Below are 20,600 nucleotides of genomic sequence, written 5' to 3'. Positions count from 1 at the left end.
CCAACAAATAACGAGTTTAACAGCTCTGCATCCTCCTGAAGGTGCACATGCATCTCTGTGGTGGTGAGACATTACATTTGTTGCATAGATGCGGGAGCCTTTCCATGCTTTTAGGCATATTTTCATACACAAGAGCAAAAGGATCCTCCGTTGACATACACTGGAAGAAGACACAAATCTCTGACAGCCAAATTGCAGCACCAGCGAAAGCTGATCGATGCCAATAAAACAAGGCTCTTTTCGCCAAGGTAGCGCGGGACACCTTACCGCAATTTAATCAGTCAGTCAGCCAGAATTAATGTTCCTAATATCATGATTTCTCCATTACTCTATTTAACATAATTAAAATGTCGAGCGCCGGGGCCATAAAGCGGGTCGTTGGGGATTGTAATTCTGCCGTAAAGCTATGAAGCATGAAAATGCCACTTACCGAGTAGCCGCGGCCTGACAGCGAGTGAATGGAAGTCTGTAGGGAGAGAGAGGAGAACAGGGATGACCTTTAAGGAGCGTTTCACTCGCTGACACAGACATGATGAAGCAGCGCCGCTTTAATATCAATATTCACGTTAACCTTTTAGCCGCCCTGCCATGTACCACGCGCCGCACACATCCTTCCCGTAGCTCCCGGCGTCCACAGTTGGGGCAGCTGAGCAGCACCCGCTCTAAAAACTATAATATCTTCATATGAGTTTGAGTTGAATTTTGTAAGTTTATAATTAATATGCTGAAAAAGTCATTCGAAGAGGGTGTAAATGCCGTTTAAGCCGTGGGTGAAGTGTACAGGCTTTACTTGTGTATCAGACTCTGGCATGCACAGGGTACCTTGGGAAGCAACTCTATGGTTTAAGTCACAATCTAGTCTTTGCCTGTTGACTTTCTGTAGACAAAATGAGTCAGGCTTCCTTCCGGTGGCTTTATTAGATAGAGGAGGTAATGCGTTGCAGCCCAGGTGAGGATTAACTTTCACCCCTTGCTTCTGTGTCTGCAGGGGGGGCATCTGACATTAATAGTCACATGAGAGTCAATCCACCACTTGCGCTAGTGTGACAAAATTCCCAAACCCACCTTGAAATAGAAATATATGTATTGAGCAACAGCTGTGCAGCTCTACCCTGCTACCAGAAGCTTCTCTTCTCATTCCAGCTTATGATTTTTTGTTGTGCAAACAAAACTGAATGAGAGTAGCATCAACAGGCAAGAGATGACCAGAATGCCTAACATGCTTTATAAAAAAAGGACATTGTCATGATCATCCTTAAACATTTATGACAAATTCATCTACCATGTTATTGTGACTGCGATAAGCTCACACTCACACACAATTTTTCGTTTCTGTCTTCATTTTGTGAGATCTGCCACATCCTGGAACCAAGCCAAATTACCCCAAAGCCCCTTTTACTGAAGACAAATATCTCTTCATTGCATTTAGGGGGTTTGGCCCATTAAACTCTGCTGTGTTTTCTAATGCAGTCCTCTAAAAGCTGACCGAGAGCAGGATGGAGACGGAATAGTTAGGTTTTGTTCTGTTCTCTCTGGCTCTGTCTGTCAAGAGCCCAGCACGAATACCAATCTCTAAATCCCTCCCTCCACTTCCACTTTTCACTTCTTTTATTCCTCTGTCTAGATTGGCAATTTCTCCCCACCCCCCCGGTCTCTGGAGGGGACTTTTCTGCTAGACCAATTTTACCCATAGGTCCACCTTCAATCCGAGCAACCTCCCCCACACCTTCGCTGCCGCTGCCTCCCTTGTTTTGCGCCATCCCAATACCCCTCACCCGTTCTCCCACACCTGCTCCTGGCCTCAGCCCTCATCATCGCCTGTATGCCCCTCTGATTCGCAGGACGGCTCCTGCGGTGACGATTAGGGAGGAGTCCCGCCGCGAACCGGAAAGAAGGCTCTGCGGGAATCAAAAGGCTATTCCCGCTCTGCTCAACCTCTATGCTCCCTTCAGTAGCGAGGCCAGAGACAAGGAAAACTGCAAAGAAGGCAATATAGGTGGATATAAAAAGGGCCAGGGTTTGTGTTCCAGTGAGAATGTATTCCGCCTATGCACTTAAATCATGTGTTTGTGTGTGTGAGGGCATATATGCATAGGTGGTGGGAGGCCAAGGCCATTTGGAATTAGCCTTACTGTGTAGAGTTCATTCAACTTGGAGCGTTCTGAGCAGAAAGAGAGGCTTATTTAAATGATAATGAGAGACAATCCATTGGATTTAGTGCCGGTGAAGGGAGGAAAAGGGCGAAGGGGGGGGGGGGATCCATTAAAACGCCAGCGGTTCATAAGCCATAGGGTCGGCATCCAGCTAAACACTCTCTCTTAAAAGCCATTATACATGGCTCTCAATGGATTTCTGCCGCGCTTAGGACTTCAAAAGGATTTAAGAACCCGCCCTGGAGAGGGAGTGTGGGGGAAGGAGCAGGACGTGTGTGTGTGTGTGTGTGTGTGTGTGTGTGTGTGGTGATTATGTTGGATGGTAGGGAGAGGGATGGGGTGGATGCTGGCGGCATTTAAGGGTTAACTAAACAGCCCTGGAAAAGAGAATGTTGCTAAATCCTCCCCCTAATCCTCTCCCCATTTCCATGCCCCCTCCTCCACTCTCCTTACAAAAAAAAAGGATAGAAAAAGAAAAACATGGCGACAGGAGAGGAGGGTCCAGTCCATCTTCTCCAAACCCAGGGAGGCGGACCAATCAGAGCTCAATGGGGCATGATGAGAGAAGGGATGCGAACACGTAGGCCTTCTGTGGCGGATCAGGTAGCTCATGGGTTTGGCTGCATGTGGGTGGGAGTGGGTGGATACAGGAGGGTGTTAGAGACCCCGACAGCGCCACAGCTCCCGCCCTCTCCTTCACAGGATGCAGATGCTGTGAAACGCACCTCCTCCACCACCTCATATTTCACTAATCCCTGTGTGGCTTAGTGCCGGGGCCCCGCTGCACCGCAGGCACAATTACCTAGTCAAAATAAACAGATAAAGACCCAACCATGGCAATGAACAAACAGCATTCCCTTCGTTTTATTTTTTTACCCCCTGCTCCCAAATTGATGCATGACTGTTTTTACAGGCGGGCGCGTCCACATGGCGCATTTGTCTCCATTTCCTTTGGCGGTAAGACAAGAGAAATCCATTTTACTCGTTGCACAGACGCGGCATCATTAGTTAAGAGCTCTCAGAGCCGGGGAGCCGCTTTGATACGCCGGAGCGTTTTTGCAAAAATTAGCGGTGCTCTCAGTGTGTTGACGGAGACTTCATGGAGCTAAAACAGAATATAGTGACAGCGGCACGGTGTTGGTGAGGAATCTCGCTGTGTGTATTATGTCCAGGCCTTTGCTGTGGAGTACAGCCAGCAGAGAGAGAGACGGAAAGAGGAAGAGAGATGGATAGATATGGATGCCGTGGTTACAACAATCAGCGCCTGTGCACCATTTATTTGGCAGCAGATTAGAGAGACATGCCACAACTAACACCGTCGGCGATTACAGCGTGCAATTTTCAACAGGGGCGCCACCCCCACCTACATCACCGACACCACCACCAATTCCACCCCCGTCTTCCGCCTCCCCCCCCCCCCCTCCCCTTTTCTGTGCTTGTCGTATATCCCTGTCAGAGCTGTCAACTGGCAGCGGCCTTTTATCTGACAAGCCCGCCTTTTCGCCCCGACTTTTTCATTAAAAGACAGCCTTTTACACAAATTCTAGAGAAAATAGTAGGAGGGAAGTTGCAGGAGAAGGGAGAAGGGGTGGCGGGTGCACGCGATAAAGCAGCATGGCATGCAGAAAACAGGACCAAATGGGAAGAAATAGGCTGGGTGATTTTTCTTTCTTTCAATTGGAATGCTAAATAGCTTAAAACAAAGCATTTAATTAACGGTGGTTCATTAAAATATTTTACTTTTATTCATTTTACCCCTGCTGGAAAAGATAGCTGCAGATTTTCTTTCCTCTCGTTTCTCTTCCCACTCACTCTCCTCCTGCTGCTTTCGTCAGCTAAATGAACAGTCTGATTGAATTTGGTTTCAGGTTTGGGAGGTCTGCTTGACAGGCATTAGTTAGGAAGCATATTTCAACGTTCATTTAAAATGAGCCGCTTGGGATTTTTGCATAAATTCTCATTACGTTCCCTGTATCTAAATTGCATTATTTCATCCCTTATGCTGAACCAATGCCTGGCCTCCATTCTCCTTTGGCACCTACTCATCCTCTAAATGGGCTGGCATATGGATGCAGCCGCGGCCATAATTGGAACGGTTTCTTTAACTCATTCCACCCTGGGGTCGGCAAGGTCAGCCCACACCTGGCAGAAATGCGTTAGGCCATGTCTACATTTAACCGCGCCATGCTTAAATACTGCCAGGCCAACAAGGTGATGCTGCGCGACCGGCCTAATCATTTCCTGTCTGTGTGCTGCCAGCCAGCCAGTCTCTCCCCCAATGCACAGGGGATTTATGAGGTGATAGCGGGAAACAGCAGGAGCTGTCTGTGATCTCTGCCTCAATGTTGTTGTCGCCTGAACGCTTTCTATATCCCACTTCAGAGGTTCTCCTGCCCCGCCCCATGAAAGTGGATAGCCTGGCAAGCTTCAGGAGGTCTGTGAAAAGGCAAAAGGTCTAGTATGAGGACTCACCTCGCTGAGCTGCTCCTTGGAGTTGCTTCTGTGCGGTCGGCTGACCTCCTGCACCATCTCGTCCTCTCTGACTTTGACCGGACACAGTGCAAAAGGTTTGATCTGCAGAGGACGGGAAAAGGGACATGTAAAAAATCCTCCGCTCACTTTATTAACCGTTTTTTTCTGTAGCAGCGTGTATGGGACAAGAACAAAGCACCCCCACCAAACACACCTTTCCACGGATTCTTGATTTGTATGACAAGAAGCAAATGCAAACGTCCTTTTTTGCAATCTTCATAATTTAATAATTACATCAGCCAAAAAAAGGTCAAGATGCAATCATATTTTACGTATTAAATGAAGCATGCATGCATAACAATACATCAAAACTACAAGGGCTTTATCTGACGTTCAATGGGCCAAACGTTCTATTCTTTACCCGAGGAAAACACAACGGTGTGAGGACACACAGCTCGGTGTCAGTTTGTGCTTTGGCTAAATGTAAAGCAGTACTCAACGCAAAAAACCCTCAGGTAGAGGTGTTGCATAGCTCGATAAAAATATATACTGAGCTCTGTTTAGCCTTGGCTTATATAATAATACAGAAAATAAAATGGTCCCGAACAGGTAGAGTCAGTTGAATCGGGGTTCACTGCTAAATACTAAATGGACATCCACCACAGCTAAGTCACATTCCTTAGGTAACTTTGTATTGGTAACAAATCTGCACTGGGATTTCAATAAAAAAAACTAAGATTTTGCATAAACTGAAAGGACAATACTCTTTAAATATTTAGTTTTCATTGGATTTGTGCAGTTTCCTGTTAAAGAAAATAGAAAAATAAAGATTCAATACCGGCATCATAAATGTATTTCAGTTTCTGCACATCATGATATCAACCTGGGTGGCTTGGTTGATTTAATGCCATCAAGACCCACAGTTGGCATCATTCATATTCGTAGCCAGGTGGGAGGTTGGCAAGCTCTGCATGACGACTATGTGCTGCAACAACACCAGCCAATCACAATGTTCCGTGGAGCTTCCCCACCTTGGAGTACAGGGGTGATGGCCGTGGGGTATAATCCATTTGACTAGCAGTTTCCATGTAGCAGCTCCCCTGGTGCCGTGCATGGAGGCTGGCCCCCTTCTCCTGATCTCCACTGTAATTTAAGCAGATCACTGCTACAATTAACCTTTCCCGGTAAATATCAATTATGGCCCCCGGCTGGGCTAGAATTAAAAGGGTCATCAGCTAATCTGACAGATCCTGTACGCTACCACCTGGCCGGGAAAGAGGGAGGGAGGCAAGGTGGCAGAGAGAATGTGTGTTTGTCTACCCTTGTGCCCACTAGCTCACACGCCAAGTAGACACAATTCCCTTTTAATTACCCTCCCTCCACCAGGGCGAGCATGCTGATTGGCCAAGGGGCATTAGCGGCGCGCTGAGGTCAACAGTGACAGGACGGGGGTGCGGTGGGGTGAGTGTGGCGGATAGTAGGCGGGCGCTGCCGCCAAGCAATCAGGGTGCAGGGATGGAAGAAAGAGACCCGGCAGGTGGGCCTAATCAGGTTTGACTTCCACCTCCACCCGCCTCTCCCTTTCTCGCTCGACTACCTGTCAGCCTAATCACTCCTTGAATCTCAAAATAGATGGTGGCCTTTCTGATTTCCTTCTCTCAAGGGGAGAACAAAGAGAGCAATCCTCCTTGGCAGGCGGGCACAGAAGCAGCAGTGTGAAGGTACAGTCTGCGTCACGTTGCCGTCAAGTGCAGCTGTTGATTACTTTGTTTACCCAGCATCAGTGTTGCTGACAAGTTCTTGAGTGTTTCCGTCTCTTCCTACGGCTACATTACCCAGTCAGTAATCAGCTTGGCTATTGATCAGAGCAAAGTGTCTAATTAGCCGCCTAGGTTAATGATGAAGCGAGCAAGGACCATTCCCCAAGCCGCTGTTTAACGGGACAGGAGAGCAATTGATCGAGGCAGGAATTCACCAACTCTGACAAAAGATTGGCAACGCTGACTGCCTGTGATTAAGGCTGGGACTAATTTCCTGTCTGGGGAGGTGTTTAATTGGCCCTAGGGTCCCAACCGCAATGCTTTCACGTGGTGTTGTTTAATTCCTTTTTTGTGTATTCATTAATGTTAGAGGACAAGTTAGTGATCTTTAGGGTCGGGCTAACAGTCTCTACTGAGACGTGATTGGTTGCAAGGGGTGACACAGTTCAAAGTCATAAAGCCTTTCCACTACGCTTGAGTTGATTTTCTGGAAAGCCTTGAGAGCGCAGTTACTTGCCACCTGACCATTTCAAAGCATCATAGTTGGAAAAAGGTTGTTTACTTTAAAGGTTTGACCTGCGCGTTATTGAGGTGCGGCTAGTCATGTTGAGTGTGTGTGTGTGTCAGTGGGAGGAGGAGGAGGAGGAGGGGGGGGGTGCAGTTTGATTTAAGACGAAAGACAGCAGAGATGTTGAAAAACATGGCTAAGTTAAGGCCTGTGTTTTACATGAATAATGTACTGGAAATTAGCTCCATTAGTCTCAGTATCGAACATGTCTGCAGTCCCTCTCTGGAGGCTGCCGCTCTGTGCTCTTTAATTATCTTCAAAGGGCCCTCCAGCATCTTAATTTCCTCCTAAGTTGAGTAGTGCCGACTGGGGTCTGCTCATTTATACTACTCTAACCCTGGTTGAAGTCAGAGAGGCGGGCTGCGTATTGGAAAGGGCTACTCGGGGCATCGATGGAGACGGTCGTGGCTCTCATCGGTTCATGCCATCGGCCTGGCCAACTTTTTCTTTGTATTTTCACTCATGATCACCTGCAGCCTGCCGGCGTCATGCTGGCTAGAGGCTTGCGGAGGATGATTTGTTGTCCTGCTCTCTTGATCCTACCTCGTTCACCTTGCAGGGGTTTTGTGGGGGTAACAGGGTGGGGTGGGGTTGAATCAGACATGGTCTCCTACGTTCCTCCTCCTTAAATAAGAGAAGCGGTTAGTTCTGACCTCACTTTTCCACTCTTTGCTCCAGCTCCTCTCGCTCTGCCTCGTCTCTCCGCAGCCTGCCGTCACCTGTCAACAGCACTCAGGGAGGCTGTGCCTTAGCCTTGTCCCAGTGTCAATCATCATTACCCCAGGAGCCCTGGCCCCTGCCTGCCTGCCCCCTTCCTTCCTGCTCTTCTCCTCGCGATACCAGGCTCCGATATGCACAGAGCAGGAGGAAACGAGGGGCAATACTTTAAAGGGAGGGATGAAAACGACAGATACAGATCCTTCTTTTAATTTGTTCTGAAAAGCGCCTGGCGCAAAGGACCCTCACCCCCATTAACCCAGTGACGGGCTGCTACCGCTGCTCTGGGACGCAGCAACACTATGTGTATGTACGTGTGTGTGTGTGTGAGTGTGAGAGAGAGAGAGAGAGAGAGAAAGGGGCCGGTGGTGCGGCGGGCGAAAGGCACCTCAGCGCTCAGTGCCGGGTTCCAGCATCGGCTCAATCTATCGGCTCATTATCCCTCCCCCTCCCCCGGCCCAGCCTGGGGTGCAGACAAGTGCACTTTAGGGCCACAGGCCAAATTGATTCATCTGCCTTCATTTTCTGCGGGCTCAGAAGTGGCAGCTGCTCAGAGGCACGGGGAAGGAGCCATAAGATGGTGGGGGACAGAGACGGGAGAGAGGGAAGGAGAGAAAGAGGGGTCCTGGGATAGTGACGTGAAGGAGGGGAGGAATCCGGAGAAAGAGGTGTTCCGGGCTTTGTTCCCCATCCGTGTCTCATTTAATTCTCTCTCTCTCGCTCTCTCTCTCTCTCTGTGTCGCTCTCTCACTTTGCAGCACAACCAACACCTCCCTCCCCTGAAATCACTATCAAGACATGCACTCACTCCCCCACTAAGTCCCAAGTTGGAAATTAGCCCAAGGACAAGCTATTGGATTTACTACAGGGAGAGCAAATGGATTTTTGCTTTTATTTTGACGAGTCCCAGTGTATCCATTAAGCCTTTTAATCATACATTATTCATGGAGCTCGCCTTATAATAAATGACCACATAAAAGAGGTACACATATTATACAAGGGCTAAAATGCCCCCATAACTCTCTCTCCCAGTGCACTCAGAACTACATTACATTTGTGAGCTGGTTCACAAATATGAGACTGCGGAATCACAGCAAGACGGCGTTTCTATCGTAGGCAATCACACTGCGATGCGAGTCGGCACTTTAAGCGCAACAATTGCATATAAATTTGCTACGGAGAAAACAAATTAGGAGGCGTGACCTGTTGGCCGTTTGGCACGTGTCCTGCCCACAGAATGAAAGCGTACAATGATACACAGTGTAAGACTGGGGTGGCCACCGCGACCGCCCAGCGCTGTAACAAAGCAGTCAACCTAAAACGCCGCTCACTGGGCCTGATTCCCAGCCAACGGGGACCTCAGGAGAGCCGCAGCGTCCCGCAGGGGCCCGTCTGGAACAGATGAACTAGAGAGAGGAGCACTCCCTGTGGGGCCCAGGACTCTCAAATCACTCGCACCATATGCCTCCTGGGGGAGGGGGGGGGGGGGGGGGGGGTGAGGGAACAAGGGAAGGGAGGAGGCAGGGGGGGGGCATCCCTCAGCACCTGTCCCGAGGGTTCACTGCCAACCGCGACCAATAGAAACACACACACACACACACACACACACACACAAACCACACCTGTCAGCCGGGTCCATAGGAACAGTATCTGCCCTGCACTGATAAGCACAGGTTCCCACCCTCCTCTCCCCCTGCCCCCTTCGGCTCCCACTGCAAGACAAGTATCTCTCAGATCCACCAACAACAATTAGGCCGATGATGTCAAAATGCTAATGATGTTATTGGAAGGAAAGCAAGGAAGCGTTGCTGTGGATCTGCGTTTCGCTCTTCATTGCCAGAGCCAACATTATGCAGATCTTCCTCCTCGCTTGCTGCTTCGCAAGAAAGTCACAGCTTTGATTTCTGTGTACACTATTAGCGTTGAAAGCAGTGTGCATTTTGTGAAAGATTTATGCATGCTAACAAGAAAAATTCAAACGGCATTCACTTGGGTTTTTTTCAACAACATGATTATTTGCAAGTCAAATATCACGTTGGCTTTAATAAAAGAATGCACAGTCAAAGTTGCAGTAAAACAACTTCACGTTGTGGTACGTGCCACTAGAAATGCAACATTTGCACTTTGTGGTCAGCAAAAGCTTTTGGAGATTAGGAGAGAAAAATAATTTATTCATTCATTTTCAAGTGTTCACTTCTGTACCTCTCAGTGCTATAATTATCTCCGCAGACCTTTCAATCACCAAGAGAATTTTTAAAGTAACAGGGAGTATAGATCTGTATATGAACCCCAATGTGCTGCTACAGTGTTAAGCTCTAAACAGAAGAAAAAAAAACTATATGAGGAGTACAATTCCTTTGTTGTATTGTGGCCATTTGGATTTTAATCGACTTGTTTATGTATGACAGACTTGATTATGCATGATGGCATCTTTTATTGATCCAAAACAAAAAAATGTTATACTATTAGCACAAGCCTTCAGGAGACCATTGGCGCTCCATATCATTCAAACAACGAAATACAGAAAAAAATAGTAATAAATGTGGTTGAATTTGAAATGTCATTAAATATCATAAGTTTACTGGTTGAGTGGTCTCAGTGTGGTCCTCCCAATGTCACTTTGACAATAGTAATGTGGTAATGTCCCCTTTAATCAGGATAGAAGAAAATGCAATGAACAATCAATGCAATGTACTACAAAGTAAATCACCACCACCAAAAAAATAAAGCACTAAAACATTTATTTTATCCATTAATAAAAATTACAGCAGCGACCTTATTATGCCGTGCTCAACCATACCAGCAACTACAATAACATGCAGGTATGCAGCAACGATCACAGAGTCAGTGTGGTGAGGAAAGGATTTATCAGTTATGACTCTTACTCAGTAACCCTTAAATGGGAAGAGATAACGCTGGCGCAAACACTCTAATCGGCTGATAAGAGTCTGTTGGTGGGTCAGATCAGCGAAACGACCGAATGTCTGACAGAGATTATCCCAACTTCAACTCACATTTTGGTTGAATATCAAAGAGCGTCCTGCGCTCACTAAATAATGAGCAACTTAAGAGGTAGGTTATAAAAAGTTAAAATTGGGACGATTACGAAATAACTACTATTGGGAACCATTTTAAGGTTTTGCCAACAACACTGGGAGCATGTAATTGGAGAGAATCCGGTCATCCAAAAAGTTTTTTTAGAAAAAGTAAGTCAAATGAAAAAAACACTTTTTTTTTCCTCTCTCCGCGGCCTCGTAGCAAATGGGCGGTGGACTGGTACTGGTCCGCGGCCCGGTGGTTGGGGACCACTGCTGTAACACCTTTCATAATTTTTTAACACCTGAAAATGATCTCATTAGCAGTCAAAGGGATTACATACAAGTGCAACATTCGCACTCTCTACACTCGATAACTTTGTCACCCTCACACGTACTTTAAGAAAATTGTAATTTCCTCTAATGTAATCTGAAATAATTATCAGCTGAATCTGATGTTCAAGTTGCAAAAGGCCCCTTTTAACAAGTCGTGCAAACACACACACACCTTAAAACTAGCTATCCTTCAACACGTAACATAATTAAAATACCGAAGATGAGACTGTGGCGTAAAGGAAATGAGCAAGTGATTTAAAAAAGAAAACTCAATGAATAACTTTCTGAATCTGCCTATCGGTCTACCATTAGACTGTTCTTCAAATCGATTTCATTTCAAACCAAATGGCTCTTTAATCGGAGTAAAATCGTGCCGTGTTTTCTAATAAATATGGCACTGTCTTTGAACGAACCAATGTGGGACCGGCCAACAACCAGCTCCAGCACAAGAGTCTGAGGAAAGTAACCTTTTCCTTATTAAGTTATTCCCTTTTGCAGAAGACGAAGCCTTTAAACTGGCTGTGATTTCCTTGCTCCAAGCATAAAAGCTTTTTGAACAATATTTTTCAAATGTTTTCAGGCCTATACAGCCAATACTAAAACCATATCAAGGCCTACATTAGTTTGTCTAAACAAAACCATGTTTTTTCAATGAGAAACCTTTCATTGGCTCAACGAAGAATTTTGATCTAGATATGTACTGCAGACACTTAAACTGAAAAGGCCTGAATAGAGACGACTGGGCCTTTGCTAAGTCCCACTGTGTAGTAACACAATCCAGCTGCAGCCAGGGTCCAACAACTGGAAGTGTGGATTTTGATCCAGTCATTGTGACATATTGTGCCCGGGGGATGTTCTCCTTTGCCAGGTGGATTTGGTGGGTCACCTTTACACTGTGATGTGCAGCCTTAGCTTCTATCTTTACAACCTGTTTTCACTGCCGAATCAATTTGCCATCCGGGATGCATCCCCCAAACATAGCTTACTATGAAACAATCAAGTCAGAAATAACCACTTTCACGGTGTCATAGTTTTTATGTTGGTTTCCATGCCGGCGAGAAAATAAATCTAAATTATACACTGAACTCACTTTGAGACTTTTCTGGCACAGAATGTTAGATTTGAAATATTATTCTATACAGGAACAAAAATTGCATACGTGGCCATTGTTAACTGATTCACGAGACTCTTAGATTGGTTGAACTTCCCACTGTACTGTCTGCTAGAACTAATCTGAAAGACTTAGTGAGGAGGTGAGGCAGTTCAACAGAGGATGTGCAGACTTTAAAGACAGAAAGAGGGAGGTGATTTTTTTTTATTTTTTAGATGAGGTCTAGTCGAGCAGTCAGCCGGTAGTTTGCAGTCATAGAGTGAGAAAGCCAGTCCGGGGGAGACAGCCAGAGCGCTCTGGGCTTTTTAATAGGAAGCAGATGCAACACATGTAATGAATCAGCTTCGGCTCGCCGCCGCTTCCCTCTGATGTCTGAGCACCCGTCCTGCCCTTGAAAAACTTCTGGGACGTTATCTCATGCCTGCACAGCACACACCGCCAGCAAATTTTGGAGGAAGCGTTAGGTGTTGGATGAAGGAAAGGAAGGCGAGTGGAAGTGTGTGTACTGGCGTACTCAGGCAGTGTGCTTTTAAATATGCGCGTTTGTGTTGGTGTATGAAAATACATGCGCTGCAATACTTGAAGACGTAACTTGTCCATTTTGTCTAAATATCCATGCGCTTAATGTATTTGCGTAATTACAGCGTGCCTATCAACGTCCAAACGCGTATCCCCATGCAGGGTACAGCTGTAACAGCTTTATGTTTACAAGCTGCTATTAGCATGTTAACTAGCGCAAACACTAGCACGTCAAATATTATGTTAGATATGATTGGATGTTACCACGTTAAAACCTCTTTCTGTTCGTGCCCGTGTAGCTCATGCAGTCTGACCGTGTGGTGGTGCTGCTGCTGTCAACCTGCAAAGTCCATTGGCCTGGTTTGCATCAGCAGAGTATCAGCAGGAATTCACCTATAAATGAACAATGCCATTATCTCCTCACTCCTATGTGGTTTGATGCTACAACATCTGCTCAATCACCCATCACACAATAAGGCAGCCATGTTTCTTCCCTCTGAGACAATCAATAACTTTCACTTGTCACTGTTCAACATGTGCAAGAAAAGTGTAAAGTGTAATTGAATTCCATTTGTGTGTTTTAGTTATAGGAACCTGAGCTTGCTGGCTTTGAAAAGTGTTTTTGACAATGGTGTATTTTTTATTTTTAACACAAAACTACACACGTTTGACAGCCTTTTACAATAGATTTTTCCACTTCCTCCATAATGTCAAAGGTTATTTTCTAGATGAAGCCAAAAGCAGCTTTGGGATTTTCAGACACATTCATAAATTGTCAAATGCAATGTTAAAAGGTGGAAGGGGCTACTGAACTAAAACGGAAAATCCTGTGGTCTACATATGCAGGCACAATGTACCAATCATCGTAACGAGCACAGACAAAAATGTCTTGGCACAGTACTCCTCCTCACAGTCCCTTACAGCTAAGTCCCTTTTCCATAGCAAAGGATCATTGCTCTTTTGACTTGCAGCAAATTGGTCGATCGGTAGCGAACCACACTGACGTCACACTGGCTTTCATCTATCTCCATATGCAGGCTTGCATTTGGAATGTTTTTAATCTCAGCGCAGATCCAGAAAGCATTCAGCTCACACACCTGACAGGCAAAAATATATAGGCTGAGAGTAATGGGAGGTCAGGGAAAGCAGTGAGAAGACAGAAGGTGTAAAATACAGGACAAGGAAAGAATGACGGTGGCGGATGACGGATAGATGCAGTCGCACTTAAAAGACTGCAATCTGCACACTTAAAGGAGTTTGCACATGTCAGTTATGAGGCAAGCGTATTTGAAACGTTGAGAAGAGGCGATAGGAGGAGGGGAGAGAAACGAGGCAGGATGCCTCGTTTTGAGTGTCTGGCTGTGAAATCTGCCACTGCTTTCATTTCCATCACTACTGCTTGGACCAGAAGATATCGAGGTGGAAGAAGAAGGAGGAGGAGGAGGGGGAGGTGCAGAAGAAAGGACGAGAGCAGATTAGAGGATGCTGAAGCTTTGGGTTGGTATGGAAATCAGGTTTTGGAAAAAGGGTGCAAAGCAGATGAAATGAAATGCTGTTGACATGACAGCATCCATCCTTGAAAGCGCAGATCTGATGCTCGTGCAATTACATGGCAGCATTTGCATCTATAGGATCCCTAAAAACCCTGTTATGTGCGGGGATTTGAGCCTTGGTACCTGCATATATAGTGTGTGTGGGTGTGCGCGACATTAGATGATCTGACAGGGGACGCTTGTCTCGATGTACACTACATAAAATGAGGAGGCCGTTGGTGGAAGAGGATTATGCTCATTGTGTTAATAGGGATAACTGTGATTTAATAAGCTTTCGTGCGGATTCAATGTGCATTCGAATTGCAACGGCCCCTCAGAATTTGTCTCCTCTTAAAATATGTGTTAAATGACTATTGATGCAAATGCAAATAACCATTTCTAATCAAGCGATTGCATTGGGCCTCTTAAATGTAAGGGTTTGTTTGGGTTTTGTTATTTCAATTTATTGAAATTGAAATCTTTTATTCATTCTGCGAACCAAACTGACAACCAGTACCATTAACTGCTATCCAAATTTTATTTAACAAATCACATACTATCTGGAAATACATAGTAGTAGTAAAGACATGAGGAAAACCAAACCTGACCCATATAACCAACTCACTATCTCACCGTTAGTGTATTTGTCCGTACATGCTTGGCTCCCTTCCAGCAGCAGACACACACACGCTACAATATGTGGAATGACACTCCCACACTTCCAGCAACAAAAACAACACAATGCAAAATGGACTTTGTTTGGGCTTGTGTGTGTGCATTGGTCAGATAAAAACATACATGTGGAGTTGAATCAGTAAAAATTCACAGGCTGTTAGCATACTAACTACCTAGCAGAGGAGGAGGAGTGTTCTAAGAGCGAGGAAGGTGAACGGGGAAATGAGAGGAAGATATCGGGAAGCTAATTGTCTTGAGGTGCAGCCCGGGCGACCTTGGCAAGGCGAGAAGTCAGGGGCTCTGGCCTCACAGGGCACGGCGCTGGCAGGGTAATTGTGCCACGATCTTGACCTTGCATTGCTTAAACCATCCCTTCATTCTTTCTCCCTCTATCTGTCTCTCATTCTTTAACTCCCTCTCTCCTAACTGAAGAGGAGCTAGGATCTGCTCTACGCTCTAATGATGTTGGCTCCCGAGAGGAGGTGTCTGTCTGCTGAATCTCAACAGCTGGCCTTCAAAGGCCCAAGAGCCCAAGGCCCAAGAGCTGGAGGGAGGTTTGGAGGAGGATTGGTTCACTAGACGGTCCAACCACAACCCAAACAAACAAAAAGGCCACAAAGGTTCTGATCTTCTTGTTGTGCTACTGCTAATCGAGCTCTCAAATGGTCAAAACACATGATTAAGGAGGTAAGAGGCAGGATATTTCCCCATGTAAATAAAAGTGTGAGAGAGTGTTCTTTTTTACAAGACAAAAAAAAAAAAAAAACTTTAGGGCTCATTCATAAAACTGAATTACACTTTACCTTTTTGTAAACTTCAACTATAGAGGAAAAACATTGCTAGCTACATCTGGGATGTGTGTCTTGATACAGCGTCTGATTGAGCTTCCGTATCTTACACTGGCAGAACTGTTGATGTGGTTGACTATTCAATACTCTCAAATAAAAAAACATTTTTTGCTTTTCTGTTCATGATTTGTGAGATTTCCTGTCCCCTCCTGCACAGCCGTTTTGCTTGGTTGTTTTTTAAATTTTATTTGTTTTTTTTCCTGGTTCAAAAATCCAATTCATAGTAAAAATGTACATAATACCTCCTGTCAGAGTTAACATGTTCTGCTATGCCGATGACACAACTGAATACAGCTGTTCAATTGGATGAACATTCAAGCCTTGAGTATTAAAAGGTTAATCACATGCTGATAGCTGGATCTGACTTACACAAGGTAAAAACAAAGGTAGCTATGTATATAAATAAGAATGGATCAAACAAATGAGCCTTTATCAATATTATCATTTATCATACACATTTTGCAACTGTAGTATTTTTGGACAATTGTGTCTTGGATGCAGGTACCAATGCACTGCCCCAAGGCTGTTCAGGTGCTGTTGAATTACGGTTATCTTTTATTCAGATTATGGCTTACCCCAAGAGACCACATTTGGTCTTAAATCAATACCAAAGCAGTGGTGAACGGATCGGGCGGAGCGAGGACATTCTGCTTGACATTTACTGGGGCTGTGCTCTGTCAACAATCAAGTAATACCTGTGTCAGACGCCACCAACCCCGGATTGGTGGCTTAATACCAGCAGTAGTCACACGGATGACCATGAACAAGGGTGTCTTAAGTCCAGTACTTCTGGTTTATGATGTACGTTTATTAAATATGCATAAAGACACAAAACTTTTTAAAAACAAACTGTACTGGAATTTTTTCTCAAGATACAAAACAAATGTACTCATTCTACTGGCTGCCAATTTGTTTCTAGATACTTGTTCACTTGGAAGAACCCAGAAATGATCTTGAGGCTGAGAACACAATGATATGCATTTTTACATTTTTTAAAAAGGAGGGAGACGGTGCGGCCAGACGTCATACATCTATAGGCCAGCAGCAGTGTGGAGTTGACACCTCTCAAAAGATTCCACTTAAAGAATTACCTCTCTCTGATCTCTCACACACTGCTGTTCAATGAATTTCTGCTGGAACCATTATCACGCAGATAGGTGATTTAGTCAAATCGCCCGTCTACTTGACCTTAAATAGATGGAAAGGCTTTTCATTCTCCAATCTCTTGTCATTCTTCCTCCAACCTTTTATACTGCAGCAGCTGCAAGGCAAGAGACCTTGCATAAAAATGTTGGTTTGATTGTGACATTTCAGGGCAATCCGAACGCACAAGACTGTTATCTGGCACACCACATGGGCACAGTTCTGCAACCTGTTCAGTTCTGTTTAGCAAAAACAATGGCAACGTGTGGACGACTGTGCAATCGTTTAAAATGTAGTTTTACCTGCGGTGTTCACTTAAACAACGTATCATTTATATTAAAGACACAAGGGGGTATTTCCAAAACTAAATACCACATTTCTAATTAAACAAAATATACTTAGGCTGTGTATTTATATAAAACACCAAATCTAAGTAATGGAACACATCAATTCAGGGCACATTTTCCATTTAGTCACATTACGAAATTCTGGATGGCCCAAGCAAAGAGTCAGCATTGAGCTGTGAAACAGGGTACATTTACTGAGAGGACAAATATGTGGATTCACTGTGACCATATGCCCCAGAGCGTAAAGTGCTCAATGTAAAAGCAAAGCCTTATTATAAAGTTTGGCAAAAGTCTCTAACCAAGAATGGAGAGCTGGATATCTTGACCAAATCATAATAGTTTGCAGTGATGTAAACTTTAGATGCTGTTTCCTGTATTACATGTTTATGGGAAGTAATAAACATGTCATTTCTGGAAGAACGTTAGAGCTATGAGGAGCCAATGTTACAGGCATTGAATTGTAACAATATTTATGAATGCCCAACTTGAGAAGCTTCTGTGGATGAATTGCTTTCCAGTGAACCAGCTGTGCGTCCATGCGACATTCATTCATAAGCATTATTTTTCTTGAAATTGACAGGGTCAGCCCAAATAAACCAAACTGAATAATGCAGAAAGAAACTTCAACCGCAGTTTGGAGCAAAGAAAACAAACTGTTGATCTCCTTCGTACCCTTTGTCCCACTGCTGTATCTCCAAAGCCTTGAGCGAATATTACAAATTATCCCCTTGTGCAAACACTGCTGATAAATGGAGTAGGGAGGACAGGCCTTAGGGAGTTAAAAAAGCAAACATGACATGGAGCATTGCTCTACATCTCTGTCCCCTGTGTATTTTTACAGGGATGTGAACAACTCGTCGTCTAGGTCAGATCGATGGCACCTTACGCCTGCTTACCAGCATCAACACTGCAGTGAGAGGCAAAAGATCAAGAGAGCTTTCTATCTGGTATGTACCCAGGTTGGAAAACACACATTGTAACATACGTGTGCATTTAAATCCCCCAATTGGTGTATATTGTCTGATTTGCGAGATAGTAGTTACTCTTGTAGGCCTTCCAAACAGGTAGCAAACAAAGTAGATGATCAAAGTCAGTTCCACACAGTGAGGAATAAAGCTCATTAATTAAACAATGGTATCAGATAGGTCGTCGTATCAGCATATACCCAAAACCCAGGTGTACATATCAGGACGGAAAAGGTTAGATTGTTGCATCTTAAGTCTTATACAGTACAGTGCTTGCACAAGAACTATCAGATTTAGTGCCATTGTAAAATCATTTTAACGGCTTCTATTTGGTCTAGAATTAACAAAATAATTACAGTAGCTTTGATGGACAACTACAGCACCATGGTCACTGAAGTTCTCTATTCATCAATCAGTTCTTGTCTGTAACTAGTTTTATCCAGTGTCTCTTTTTTGCCTAACTTGCTTCCCTCTCATCTGGGTTGACTTTCTGATGAGTGACAGCTTGGGGCCAGCCTGTCAACAATCAAGTAATACCTGTGTCAGACACCACCAACCCTGGATTGGTGGCTTAATACCAGCAGTAGTCACACGGATGACCATGAACAAGGGCATCTTAGGTCCAGTACTCATGGTTTAGGATTATTGAATATGCATCAAGACACTCAAAATAAATTGTCTCGATGTCAACTCCATTGCATAACACCAAAAGTAGTTCAACAGCTGTGAAGTGCATGAGGAAGGATACATTATACCATAAGCAAGCGTGAAGAGGCTTCTATAGGCCTGAAGCTGGCATCTTTTAGTTTTTTACAGTAATACCACAACTAAGTCAAAAACAAAAAGCAAAAAACAACAAGATGAAGTGAATCTTCAACAATATATAAATACACATACACTAGTATGACATTCTTAACATAAACTTGCAATATGTACTCACTCTACTCCTAGATTTTTTAAAGATCAGGCTCTGCCGACTCAGAGGATTTCTGGGCTTGTTGACCAAATATTTCTAGCATGCAGCTTCGTAAATTCATGACAGGCAAAAAATTGTCCATGGGAATTTGTTCCATCAAATACTATCTTTTCATCACCTAGTATGCGTTTGATGGTGGAAAAGCTTTGTGTTATCTTGACTGCTGCTCCATTTGTGTTATGACCATGATTATCAGCATGCATCTGATACGCATTGTAATCAGCTTTATCTGGGTGACAGGCATCTTTTCTTGTCTCTTGTGATTTGACACGTTTAGATACAAAAGCTAGTCCTACCCTGCACAGTCCCAAACAAAGTATTGCATGGTGAGTTTCAGAGACAAAGGAATACCACACATGGCGAAATTAATATGTCTAAATGAACTTCCATTTAATGTGTCTATATTACGAATGTGAAAGAATGTAAGTTTAGGGCCAACCCATGGTAGAAGGGAACGTTTGTATAGACAAAGCCCTCTATTAAGGGCGTAGAGATAAACAAAGCTAAAACACCTGCTTGTGTGGTAATTCAATAGCAGATGTAAGTCACGGGGACTTTGCATCAGAAATATTATAACACAAGGGGTGTAACGATTCATTTTAACAACGATTCGATTCGAATCGCGGTTCATGGTTGCCGATTCGATTCATGGACGATCTGGGTTAATTTAGAACGATTCGATTCGATTCAGTGACTTGAAATCGATTCGATCGTTTATCGATCGATAAACAAGCAAACAGCAATTGATGGCAAATGTATTAACCTTTTATTTGAATCAAGTGCCATCTTCAATGTAAACATTACACAATAGGCATGTCGCGGAGTCTTAAGAAAAGCAGGGAGCCAGCAGGATGAGGTGAGTGGTGTGGCGAGCATAGTGTCATGAAGAAAGAAATCAGTACTACCTGGGGAGAGAGCTGGTACATTATGTCCCACCACTCAGCTTTCATGCTGTTTTTTGTAGAATGGATTGCATCTGGCATTGGGTTTTAATGGATGCTGTGTTAACTGAGTTGTTAGATGCTTAGCACTATATTACACTTTTACATGCTGAGATTATAATCTTGCTTTTTACCAGATAAGAAAGTAATTTATTCGTTATGTTCAAACCACTTAATAGTTTGAACAGAAGAAAAACAAAGATCATACACACTAACAAAAAGGAAAGAGACAAATAAAATATAAAGGTGGCTCCAGGGTTCATAATCTACCCCATTAAGACCGCAAATAAATCTGGTTGAAAAGGAAAGTTGCAGAATGTATGTACATCAAAGAAATGTAACTGAAAAGTGGTTGTGAACATTGTCACCTTTGCGATTCTTGCAACGCTAGAGATAAATCAAAGCAGTTTCAATGGCAATTCAGACCTGGAGGAGGGACAGCACCTGAAGGGATGATGGTGCTTAAATACGTCCTCATTTAGCTTGAAGTGCAGAGTTTCTC

At 44.3% G+C, this 20,600-nt stretch overlaps 1 protein-coding gene across 34 annotated transcripts in view; it reads right to left on the bottom strand.

Moving 5' to 3' along the window:
- The window catches only part of fbrsl1 (fibrosin-like 1), a 269,377-nt gene that overhangs the window by 142,612 nt on the left and 106,165 nt on the right, over nt 1-20,600 (bottom strand). For 30 of the 34 annotated variants that reach the window (XM_040194987.2, XM_078087536.1, XM_078087529.1 and 27 more), the window contains exons 3-4: nt 4,626-4,727; nt 431-466 (exon numbers count right to left, since the gene is read on the bottom strand). In XM_040194987.2, coding sequence (XP_040050921.2) covers nt 431-466; nt 4,626-4,727 — 138 coding nt within the window. The remainder of the gene's footprint in view (nt 1-430; nt 467-4,625; nt 4,728-20,600) is intronic. The other 4 variants (XM_040194984.2, XM_078087527.1, XM_040194991.2 and 1 more) reach the window with 1 other exon arrangement.

The sequence above is a fragment of the Gasterosteus aculeatus genome, chromosome 13 (assembly GCF_964276395.1).
Source record: "Gasterosteus aculeatus chromosome 13, fGasAcu3.hap1.1, whole genome shotgun sequence".
Taxonomy (NCBI): Eukaryota; Metazoa; Chordata; class Actinopteri; order Perciformes; family Gasterosteidae; genus Gasterosteus; species Gasterosteus aculeatus.
Note: the sequence above shows the minus strand (reverse complement) of the source record. Positions and strands in the feature narration are given on the sequence as shown.